Source organism: Papio anubis, chromosome 4 (genome assembly GCF_008728515.1).
Source record: "Papio anubis isolate 15944 chromosome 4, Panubis1.0, whole genome shotgun sequence".
Lineage (NCBI taxonomy): Eukaryota > Metazoa > Chordata > Mammalia > Primates > Cercopithecidae > Papio > Papio anubis.
Window position 1 is genome coordinate 71069576 of NC_044979.1, and position 12633 is coordinate 71082208.

General features: G+C 36.6%; 1 protein-coding gene across 16 annotated transcripts in view; it reads left to right on the forward strand.

Moving 5' to 3' along the window:
• The window catches only part of AKAP9 (A-kinase anchoring protein 9), a 172210-nt gene that overhangs the window by 86506 nt on the left and 73071 nt on the right, over positions 1-12633 (forward strand). For all 16 annotated transcript variants that reach the window (XM_003896346.5, XM_021936074.2, XM_021936076.2 and 13 more), the window contains 3 exons: positions 315-411; positions 1908-2000; positions 11962-12318. In XM_003896346.5, the coding sequence (XP_003896395.5) occupies positions 315-411; positions 1908-2000; positions 11962-12318 (547 nt within the window). The remainder of the gene's footprint in view (positions 1-314; positions 412-1907; positions 2001-11961; positions 12319-12633) is intronic.

Consider the following 12633-nt stretch of genomic DNA (forward strand, 5'->3'; position numbering starts at 1 on the left):
GAGATCAACCTGTGTAACATAGTGAGTCCCCATCTCTCCAAAAAAAAGTCAGTATGTATAGTTCCATATCATACATTTGTAGTGTAAGATGACATAAAATTCAGTTGATCATTTGTTAAAATACTGTTACTCAATTGTGTTCTTTTAAGTGGAAATATTAGTCAAAAATATGATTTAAGTTACAATACCTACAACCCTTGACTCATTTTTGTCTCCCATACCCCGGTACACATTTTATGTGTGTTATAGATTTTGGATGAACACTAAAGCACATATACAACTCTAATTCTTTAACCTTTTTTATTTATATTCAGCTTCCCCATTGATTCGGTGGTAATTACAGAATCTGATGCACAGAGAACAATGTACCCTGGAAGTTGTGTGAAAAAGAATATTGATGGTACAATAGAGGTATTATATTTTTAATTTTTATCTTTTAACTGTTATATACACTGATTTTTCTACTATCATTTTTATGTCTGGTTTACTATATTGCTGAGAAGTAAGCATAATAAATATGAGGATAATACCTTATATAGAAAACTCAGAATACATATGTAAAGAAATTTTATCTATTTTTATAGCATAGGAAAAACACAGAGGAAGTTTGAGGGGTTATATTTCCTTTAAATATGTTATAGTTTAAGATTTATCTTGTTTTTTGTAACATGTGGGCTATGTACAAATTAGTTTCAGTGCCCTGGTCAACATAGCTTTGTCTTTCCAGCATGGGAATTTGGACCAGGCCATCTCTAGAAAAGTGCTTAGGGGCCAGGCGCGATGGCTCACGCCTGTAATCCCAGCACTTTGGGAGGCCAAGGCATGTGGATCACAAGGTCAAGAGATCAAGACCAGCCTGGCTAACACAGTGAAACCCCATCTCTACCAAAAATACAAAAAATTAGCTGGGCGTGGTAGCACTTGCCTGTAGTCCCAGTCGCTCAGGAGGCTGAGACAGGAGAATCGCTTGAACCCAGGAGGTGGAGGTTGCAGTGAGCTGAGATTGTGCCCCTGCACTCTAGCCTGGGTGACAGAACGAGACTCCCCCATCACAAAAAAAAAAAAAAGAAAAAAGAAAAAAGTGTTTAGGAATCCCCAGAATCCAAGACAGTAGGGCTGGGATAATAGATTAGGCCTACTCCAGTAAGGTCCATATGGTATATAAAAGTTCCACATCTTTTACAGCGCATGCCATCTAACTAAACCACCCCCTGCCTCTGCTCAGCATTGTATTATTCTCAATTTCTCACACCTGCAACTTTCTCAAACCTGCAACTGCTGAACCCTGGTCTTCACTCAGTAGATTTTTAGCTCTTAAGTCACAGAAAAAATTAAGATCATCGTTCTTCCTGGCTCAGTATACAGAGGAAAGATGTTACCATATCATGATAATTGCTAAATAAATACTTTCATACTGAGAACATGTTTATATTTTTTTAAAGTTTATAGTTTTTTCTATTGATAACTGTAACTTTGTATTTGTAGAAAATTAGATAGTATTAATAAGTACCAAGAAGAAAAGAAAATTTGCTTGTAATTTTATGAGCAAACAATGCCACTGTTTAACATTTTACTTAAAAGGAAATATATACACACATATATATTGTATTAGTTATATTTAAGTATCCTTTTCCCACTCTAGAACTGTATGTTGGCATTTATAAATATGTAAACATATTCCTCTTTGCATCTTTGATTGTTAAGTTCACAGTAGTAAGTATAATTATTTAGTAGAATTATTTACTAAAATTGTTTTTAATTGAGAGAATTAAAATTGATTTTTTGCTGAAAGTGTGTAGAACTTTTCTAAAAATACTGATACTTTGGGGAGATTTTGAGGTAGAAGTTTAAAAATAAGTGGTGTATAATTAATGTAAATAAATGTCATGTTTTGCTTTTAAATATAGTTTTCTGGTGAATTTGGAGTGAAAGAGGAAACAAATATCGTTAAGTTGCTTGAAAAACAATACCAAGAACAATTAGAAGAAGAAGTAGCTAAGGTAAGCTTATAGCTTATCTGGAAGATTATCTTAGTTTATATTCCCTTTGAGCCTTCAAAAATAGCATGGATTTTATTGATGGTATGTACTTTATTTTTATAAGTTTCATATATAGTTCATCTTTAAGTGGTTGGATAATGATATCAATTATAGTTGCCTTTAAACAAAATATCTTGTGAACTTTTATTTGAGAAGAGCATTCTTTGATGTAGACTAGTAATTAGAAGCTTTTCAGAATGCCAAAACAAGTCTATATATTTGTTGCCTTGTGAAGGAGTTTGGTCTTCCTTAAAAGTTGGGAAGAAGATAGGAAAAGAAAGAGAAAGTGGTTGGTCCTCTGTGTATATTATCTGTATCTATTTCCAATCAGAAAAGCTTTGTTAGGTAATGACTACAGATACTAAGGGGGATTATCAGTGAGTATTAATTAGCTCCTGGCTAAGTGAAGGAGTTTATCAATGTGAGTTTTGCTCATCTCTGTATGCATATCTGCTGTGTCCAGAGTCGTTCTTTAATATTAGCCATATAACCTAGTGTAACGTTATGGTTCTATTTGTTTTGTCTTTGTATTCCTTTTCAAAATGTGTATACCTGGTTGGCTTTTAATATTGGAACTGGCTGGGTGCGGTGGCTCATGCCTGTAATCCCACCACTTTGGGAGGCCAAGGTAGGCAGATCACCTGAGGTCGGGAGTTTGAGACCAGCCTGACCAAAATGGAGAAACCCCAGCTCTACTAAAAATACAAAATTAGCCAGGTGTGGTGGCTCATGTCTGTAATCCCAGCCATTCAGGAGGCTGAGGCAGGAGAATCACTTGAACCTGGAAGGCAGAGGTTGTGGTGAGCTGAGGTCATGCCATTGCACTCCAGCCTGGCCAACAAGAGCGAAATTCCATCTAAAAAAAAAATATACACACACACACACACACACACACACACATACAGGAACTATTGAATTATGAGTTTGCTTTTTTTAAAATAATATTTCAACTGTCTTAATATAACAATCCCAGTGGAATATGTGGATTTTAAAGGGGTGGGATTGATTGGTAGGATATAAAGGAAATATATAAGGAATTAGGAAAAACATAAATTAGATGAGGAAGTCAAGACCCAAGGAAATATCTGGGCCATAAGGACTTGTTCACTTATGACTAAAGCGAAAAGTGAAACACTATCATTTTTTTTTTTATAGCTTTCAATGTCTAGTTCTTGGAGGAATGCAAGTTTTCTCTTGCATGTAGCTTTTATACAAATTTATCAAATGGAATGGTGTATCAGGGTATAGTAATTAATGTGAGGTTTGGTATTGGATATACCATATTTTAAATTCTTGTTCTTTTGGTTTACTAGATTTGTGACCTTAGGAAAGTTACTTGTGAATCTCAGCGTTTTATATGTTGAAAGAGGAAACTGGCATAGTAGTAATTTTTATAAGGATTCAATGAGCTAATGCCTACAGAGCAGTTAGCAAATGAGTTGATACATAGTAAAGACTCATAAATATTATCTTAAAAGTAGTCTTATTACTGTGATAATGGTGGTAATATGAAGATGTTTTATAAAGCATTACTCACTTAAGCTGATAGCAAAGCACTAAAGTACCGGTCAGTGAAGACTCTTCTAAATGCAGCCAAGATACTGTGATCCAAGAGACTACATTTGATGGCCCAGCTTGGTCCTAGAATAATACAGATTGTCGACATTAGTCACCAGTACCGATGGGATTATGCTGTACTCTGTACCCCTCAGATATGGTAGAAGAAGATTGAAGACCATTTTTCTTTTTTCTTTTTTTTTTTTTTTTTGAGACAAGGTCTGGCTCTGTCGCCCAGGCTGGAGTGTAGTGGCGCAATCTCTGCTCACTGCAACCTCCAACTCCTGGGCTCAAGCCATCCTCCCACCTAAGCCTCCCAAGTAGCTGGTACTACAGGTGTGCACCACCACCCCAACTAATTTTTTTGTATTTTTTTTGTGGAGATAGGGTTTTGCCATGTTAGCCAAGCTGGTCTTGAACTCCTGATCTCAAGCAGTCTACTCGTCTTGGCCTACCAAAGTGCTGGAATGGCAGGCGTGAGCCACCATGCCTGGCTGAGAATCATTTTTCTAAAAGCACAAGGCTATATAGAAGAAGCCCAGTAAGAGTAGTGATTCCCAGTATATATCACATTAGAGTCCTCCTGTGATTTGAGCACATACTACTGAAATTAGACATTCATTTACATTTCACTGTTAGGCAGTGTTCTGGGTGCTGAGGTATGACAGAGAATAAAAGAGGATGAAATCTTTGCTTCCATAGACCTTACATTCTAGTTGGTACAGATAGACAACATACAGACGATGGTAAGTACTATAAAGAAAAAAAAAACGGGACTAGGAAAATCCATGGGGAGTGAGATGGTGTTATTTTATATAGGGTTGTCATGGAAGGCCTGACTTTATGAAGTGACATTAGAGGAAAATCCTAAAGGAAGTGAGGGAGTGAATCAGGAAGATATCAGGTTGAGGACCTTTTAAAGAAATATGAAAGGGAAAGTCAAGAGAGACAAGACAAAAGGAAAGGTCAAAAATTACCCTAACAGGTGTCTTTAAGACGTGGTCAGGAGACTTGACTAGAGTTTGTGAAGGTTGCTTGCCCAGCTGCTACCTCTGCTGAGTTGGAGGACAATTCAGTTTAATCCTGCAACTCCCACATTCATGGTGAAATATTGTGAAAACTTGGCACAGATTTGTCTTTTCTGCAGATGTACAGGAGGAGAATTTTCCTTTTCCTGGATACGGGAGGAAGAAATACAGGGAAAGAGGGCAAGGGCTCACACTTAAGGGGAATATATTACTCTAGGTTATTTGACCTGAGCAACTTGAAGAATGGAGTTGGTATTTGCTTAGAGTTCTTTAGTAGGATGGAAAAGACTGCAAAGGAGTAGTTTTGAAGAGGAATGAGGAGACTCAGAATTCAGCTTTTGACTCATTAAATGCAAAAATATTTACTAAATGTCCAAATATAAATGTTGAGGAACAGCCAAGGAAATGTTGAGTAAAGTCAGTGTTTGGGATATATAAATCTAGATTTTAGGAAATAAGATAAGAAATATAAATTTGGGAGTTAGCATATAGTGCAATGTTTTTTAAACTGTGAGTTGTAACTCATTTTTAAGGCATGAAATCCATTTAGGGGGTTGGGAGTAGGATTTTAATATTAATGGAAAGTTTTAATTATATAGACACATATGTACCTGTGTATGCTTTGGGTCATAATATAACATGTGGTTTTGTTGTTTTATGTTGTTTTATGTCTGTGTATGTTTGCCATGGATTGCAGTGAAAAAATTTGAAAAACTAATACAGGGAATAAGTGTAGATAGAGAAGATATCTGGGAACGGACCTGAAGCATGCCAGTGTTTAGAGACCAGATAAATAAGGAAAAACAAAGGAGATGGAGAAGGAGCAGTAAGTTAGATATGGGAAGAACAAAAGAATGGGCATGGTAGAAACCAAGTAAAACTGTTATCAAGCAGAGAATGTATTAAACTGTATCAGATGTTCCTAATAGGTCAAGAAAGATTATTACTGCAAATTAATTATTTGATTTTACAAGATGAAATCATTGGTGACTTTCACGAGAACACATTTGATGGCATGGTGTAGACAAACTGATTAGACTGGGTTTGAGAGAGAATGAAGGAGAAGAATGAGGAGATGAACTATATTGAGGAGTTTTACTTAAAAGGGGAGCAGAGAAATAGAGTGGTAAAGAGTGATGTAGGGGGTCAAGTGGTGAGTTTTTCTTGTTGCTGTTTTGTTTTTATTTAAGATAATAGGTATTACATCTACTTTTGTGCTCATGGAAATGATTGAAGAGAGAGGGAGGGAAATAGCTAATTTAGGATACAGAGGAGCAGTTGCTGGAGTAGTGTCCTTGATTAGATGAGAGGGGATTCCATACCCTGGATGGTTGCCATTAGATAGGAGCATGGCAGTTTATAATAACAGGAAGGAAGGCAAAGAATATTTGGTTTGTTATTCAGGTATCTTTTGAGATGTAGTATTCAGAGCCTGTGAAAGTTCTCTTCTAGTAATTGCTTACATTTTCTCACTAAAACAAGAAGCAAGGTCAACACCTGAGAGAGACAAAGAAAGAGAAGATGTTGGAAGTTTAAGAGGAGGGAAAAGTTCTGTCTAGGGGAAGGAATCAGAAATGGAGTAAACTAGGGAAGTTGAGTTAAATTGCCTGATTCTACCAAGGGCCCATTTTAAAGGTAGTGGTTATGAATTTAAAATGAGACCAATCAGGTTGGTTGGATTTTTTAGACAGTATAGCGAAGGGAAAGGGAAGAGTAACAGGGTAGTTAAGTCTGTTTTTTTTAAGTTTCCAAACCAGAATCCTGTTTTTTTTTTTTTTTGAGACAGAGTCTCACACTGTCACCCAGGCTGTAGTGCAATGGCGTGATCTCTGCTCACTGCAACCTCTCCCTCCCAGGTTTATGTGATTCTCTTTCCTCAGCCTCCCAAGTAGCTGGGATTATAGGCACACACCACCACACCTGGCTAAGTTTTGTATTTTCAGTAGAGATGGGGTTTCACTATGTTGGCCAGACTGGTCTTGAACTCCTGACCTCGAGATCCACCTGCCTCGGCCTCCCAAAGTGCTTGGATTACAGGTGTGAGCCACTGCACCCGGCCCCAAACCAGAATTCTTTTATCTGTCATTTCTTTCTAATCTGAATGCATATACAAAAGAAAGTGATCTTTATGATACCAATTTTTCAAAATTTCAACAGCTTCCTTTGTGTTTTTTGTTGTTCTTTGTTTGTAATCATCTCTGCTGAGGTATAATTTACATAATATGAAATTCACCAATTATAACTGCAAAATTTGGTGAGTTTTAGCAAGTGTTAAAAGTTGGGAAACTGGCCGGGCACGGTGGCTCAAGCCTGTAATCCCAGCACTTTGGGAGGCCGAGACAGGCGAGGATCACGAGGTCAGGAGATCGAGACCATCCTGGCTAACCCGGTGAAACGCCGTCTCTACTAAAAAAATACAAAAAACTAGCCGGGCGAGGTGGCGGGCGCCTGTAGTCCCAGCTACTCGGGAGGCTGAGGCAGGAGAATGGTGTAAACCCGGGAGGCGGAGCTTGCAGTGAGCTGAGATCCGGCCACTGCACTCCAGCCTGGGCGACAGAGCGAGACTCCGTCTCAAAAAAAAAAAAAAGTAAAAAAAAAAAAAAAAAAAAAAGTTGGGAAACTAATACCACAGTCAAGGTATAAAACATTTCAGTCATCCCTAGAAGTTTTCTCATGCCCTCTGGGAGACAACCCCCTCCCTTTATACGTTGCTAGATTCTGTTTGCTAATATTGTGGCAAAGATACTTATGTCTGTGTTCATGAGAAATATTATTTCAAGTTTGGTTTTCTTGTAATGTCTTGGTTTTCATATCAGAATAATGCTGGCCTCCATACAATGTTGAAATATATTGCCTCTTTTATTTTCTGGAGTAATTTACATAGAATTGGTATTATTTCATCCTTAAATATATTTTAGATATGCTGGTGAATGCTACTGGGGCTGGAGTTTTCTTTGTTGAAATATGTGTTTAAGCTATGAATCCAGTTTATCTAATAGATTTAGTTTTATGTTAGTTATCTATTTATTTTTGAATGAGTGTTGGTAGTTTGTATCACTCAAAGAATCGGTCCATTTCCTTTAAGCTGTTGAATTTATATAGGTAAAGTTGTATTGTAGTATTCTTTTTTTTTTTTTTGAGATGGAGTTTCGCTCTTGTCGCCCAGGCTGGGGTGCAGTAGCACAATTTCGGCTCACTACAACCTCTGCCTCTGGATTCAAGTGATTCTCCTGCCTCAGCCTCTCAAGTAGCTGGGATTACAGGCATGCACCACCACACCCAGCTAATTTTTGTGGGTTGTTTTTTTTTCTTCAGTAGAGATGAGGTTACACCATGTTGGCTCTAACTCCTGACCTCAAGTGATCCACCTACCTCGGCCTCCCAAAGTACTGGGATCATGGGTGTTAGCCACCATGCCCCGCCTGTAGTATTCTTTTATTATTTAATGTCTGTGGAATCTGTAGTGTTATCCCTATTTCTCACCTTTTTGTCAGATTGGTTAGAGGTTGATTGTATTAGTATATTAAGGATTCAGCTTTTTGTTTCCTTGTTGTTTTTATTGGTTTTGTTTTTATTTTCAAATGCTACCCATATCTTTTTGATACCCTTTTTCTGCTTGCTTTGGATTTAATTTGCTCTTCTTCTGCTTTCCTAAAGGGAATTTCTTCTTTTCTAATGTGTGCATTTAATGCTATACTCGAAAGCATAGCGTTATACCTTTAAACATTATAGCTTGTAAGTATAGCAATGTTTCCTTATAAGCAACGTTTAAAGCTGCACTCTGCAAATTTTCATTCAATCCAAATATATTATTTCCCCTGTGACTTCCTCTTTGATTCATGGGTTATTTAGAAATGCACTGATTTTCACATTTTTGTGATTTTCAGATAGCTTCCCATGGTTGATTGATTAATTTTTAAGTTTCTTTGTGGTCTGGCAAAATGCCTCATATAATTTCAGTTCTTTTAAATTTGATGCCTAAAATGTGGACTTTTCTGGGTGAATGCTCCATGTGTACTTGAGAAGAGTATGTGTTCTGCTGTTATTTAAATTTCAGATTTCCCTCTGGTGCCATTTTTCTTTAGCCTGAAAACCTTCCCTTAGCATTTATTTTAGAGCAGGTGTGCTGACAATGAGTTCAACATGCAACGAATTTTATGTTGCCTAATTTTGAATTGTACATTAAATGTTTTATATTTTATGTTTTATGTGCTCTGGATGTCATTATAATTCTTTGAAGAATGTGAATTTTTTTTTTTAAATAGGCAGTCCACCTAGTTAGGTTCAGACTAAAACTCCTGTTTCATCTTTCCCATACAAATCACCTAAGTGTTGACTTCCCTCTGCAGTCTCCTAGCCACTGTTTACTCTTCAGAATTCTTCAGCTATTTTGTATTTTGCTCAGAGTTTTAGGTAATCAGTGGGAGAAACAGGCCGTAGTGGGCTTATTTTATGTTGCCCGGAAGCACAGTCTTTGTGTTTTCTTATTCCATAATTCAGATGCAATTATTGCCTTGTAGCATCAGTATTTCAATTTACCCTTTTTTTTTTTTTTTTGGAGACAGAGTCTCGCTCTGTCGCCCAGGCTGGAGTGCAGTGGCCAGATCTCAGCTCACTGCAAGCTCGGCCTCCCGGGTTTACACCATTCTCCTGCCTCAGCCTCCCGAGTAGCTGGGACTACAGGCGCCCGCCACCTCACCCAGCTAGTTTTTTGTATTTTTTTTTTTTTTTTTTTTTAGTAGAGACGGGGTTTCACCATGTTAGCCAGGATGGTCTTGATCTCCTGACCTCATGATCCGCCTGTCTCGGCCTCCCAAAGTACTGGGATTACAGGCTTGAGCCACCGCGCCCGGCCACCCACGTATTTTTTTAAGAAGGTTGTTTATGCTCTAATCCTTTTTGCATCTTAGACCATCGTTTTAGAATCTTATTTCTTTTTGAAGAAAATGTTTTAGAAGTTTTTTTTACTGATTATCTGTTAGGAGTAAGCTATGTTTTTTAGTTGTCTTTATTTTATTTCTTTATTTTGTTTTTATCCATAAAAGTTTGTTTTGTTGACTATTTGAACCTGGTTAACAGTTATTTTTATGCCAGAACTTTGAAAGTAACTTCCAGTGTTTTCTGATTTCTTGTTTCTGCCGACAAGGTCCTTGTTACTTTGTTGTTCCCATGTGGTTAATACATCTTTTTTTCTTTGGAAACATTTAAGATCTTTTTGATTTTGGTGTTCTCTTTTTTCCTTTTTCTTTTTTTTAAGAGATGGGTTCTGTCAGCAAGGCTGGAGTGCAGTGGTGTGATCATAGCTCACTATAGCCTTGCACTCCTGAGCTCACGCAATCCTCTCACCTTAGTCCCTGGAGTAGCTCACCACACCCAGCTACAGATGTTTTTGTAGAGATGAGGTATTTGTTTTTATTATAATTCATTGATCATCTTGAATCTTGGCAGTGGTGTCTTCTGTAAATATTCTCAGCCATTGTCTCGTGAAATAGTTCATTTCCATTGTTCTCTATTATATCTACCTGGAACTCTAATTAGATGTTGATTGACCATTCTCTATCCTTCATATCTCTGTTCTCTTTCATATTTTTAATCTTTTTTTTCCATGTTACATTTTCAATATATTCAGTATGAAGAGACAGAGGCAAATCAGGTTCAAGACAGGAAATTAAAACAAAACGCAGTCATAAGGTTTTGATCACTAGTTACAGAAGGCTAAAGATATGTTTTGTTAAGTTGTATGATCTAGTTAATTATTTTTAATTATCTTTGTCTTTTGACATTTTGCTGTAATGGGTATGTGTTCCAGATGACATTGCTGTTACCAAACCCTGGTTCTTTCTGAGCTAGCATAGGCACCACCCAGAGGTCCCATTTGGTAGGTGAGATATAGTAGCAGGATTATCTGGGAAGAAGCAGGATGATATGTAGTGTTTAAGGTGCTTGAGCTCTGTATAGACACATTTTGATTCAAATTTCTGCCCTAACATTTATTAAATATGTGATGTCATTCCTAATGTTGCAGCACTTGCATTTTCTCTGCATTGGCTACTGGTATTATAATTATTCCTCTTAAGTCAGTTGTGCATTATACTTCTAGACAGACTCATTTAGATGTGGAATAGTATAATGTTACCTTTTGGAAAGTTAGCTTAGGCAAGACTATAGGATTTTGAACCCCAGCTTTAATGATTTATTTGCTTTGTGTTTTTGAGTCAAATTACTCCAAAGGAGGCTAGCACAGGAACCAGGTGGGAATCAGGACCCCACATAGGTGAATAAGATTCAAGACAGGAAATTAAAACAAAAGTTCAGTTATATTTCCTGGACCAGCAAGGAAAACAAAGAAGGCTGCAGGTCTGTAAGTACAAATATTTCCAATCTCAGGCATACTTTATTCTGGGTTTATTACAACCAGCCTTCCTTCATTACAAATTATCTGTGGAAAAAGGACATAAAGTTATTGATACAGTTGGTTCTCAAAGGTGTAGGGACTTGTCAGAGCCAAAACTGCTAGTCAGAATTCCTAAGTACCTGTCATGGGGTGGGATGGGAGGCTAGAATAAGCAGGGATTCAGGATCATAGTGGTAGTGAAAAGTCAAGTTGGATTATAATGAAATGTTTACTCATATTTACTAGTCATACAAACTAAGTGTTCCACTTCTGGGAATTTGTTTTGAGGAAATAAAATATATGCACAATTATATAATTACAAATATTTCATCACATTGGTGTTTAAAATAGTAAAGGAGTGGAATCACTCTAAATGTCCAACATAGAGAATTGATTTAATAAACTTATACTACATGTATGTAATACGAAACTTTGAACCCATCAGAAATTATATAGAAATGTATTTCTATTTCTTAACTTGAAGATATATTTACTATAGTTAAGCTATAAAAACTGGTTACAGTATTAGAATATGATCACATTTTTATAGGAAAATGATATCTGTATCTATTCATATCTATCTCTGTAAAGAAGAATAAGAAGATTTGGGAAAGTATTTACTAAAATGTTTACAGTGATTTTTCTTGGAAGAGAGAAATATAAGGGCTTTTATTTTCTAATTTTTACTGAAAATTTATGGCTATTATAGTAAGAAAACATTTTACTTTTTATTTAAAATGGCAGGCAGTAAAATAAATACTTTGACATTAGATTTATTGTAAAATAGAGAATCTATCTCGGTATTACTTTATTATAGGATTTCTTTTTGTTTAGAACCATGAGGCCATGCTTTTTTCTGTTCATACAATTTTGAGTAGTAACTTGCTTTTTAAATTCCTGCTGATATTTCTAAATCCTTTATTGTTTGCTTTTATTTCTTTAGGTTATTGTGTCAATGAGTATAGCATTTGCTCAACAAACTGAACTGTCTAGAATATCTGGGGGAAAAGAAAATACTACATCATCAAAGCAAGCACATGCTGTGTGTCAGCAAGAAAAACAGCATTATTTTAATGAAATGAAATTATCACAGGATCAAACTGGTTTTCAGACTTTTGAGACAGTGGATGTGAAATTTAAAGAAGAATTTAAACCACTTAGTAAAGAGTTAGGAGAACATGGAAAGGAAATTTTATTATCAAATAATGATCCCGATGATATACGAGAATCAAAGGACTGTGTACTGACTATTTCAGAAGAAATGTTCTCCAAAGATAAGACATTTATAGTCAGACAGTCTGTAAGTATGCCTCCTTGAACATAAAAAACTTATTTAAAAATTGTGAATTCCTTCACTATGAAAATATTAGCAATCATGCTGCATAATATTTGGAGGAGGAAAATATCAAACTCAGTCTTATGACTCACGTTGTTTTGTTTTGTTTTGTTTTTGAGGCGGAGTCTCACTCTGTCGCCAGGGTGGAGTGCAGTAGCACCATCTCGGCTCACTGCAACCTCCGCCTCCCAGGTTCAAGGGATTCTTCTGCCTCAGCCTCCTGAGTAATTGGGACTACAGGCGCGTGCCACCACATCCAGCTAATTTTTGTATTTTTAG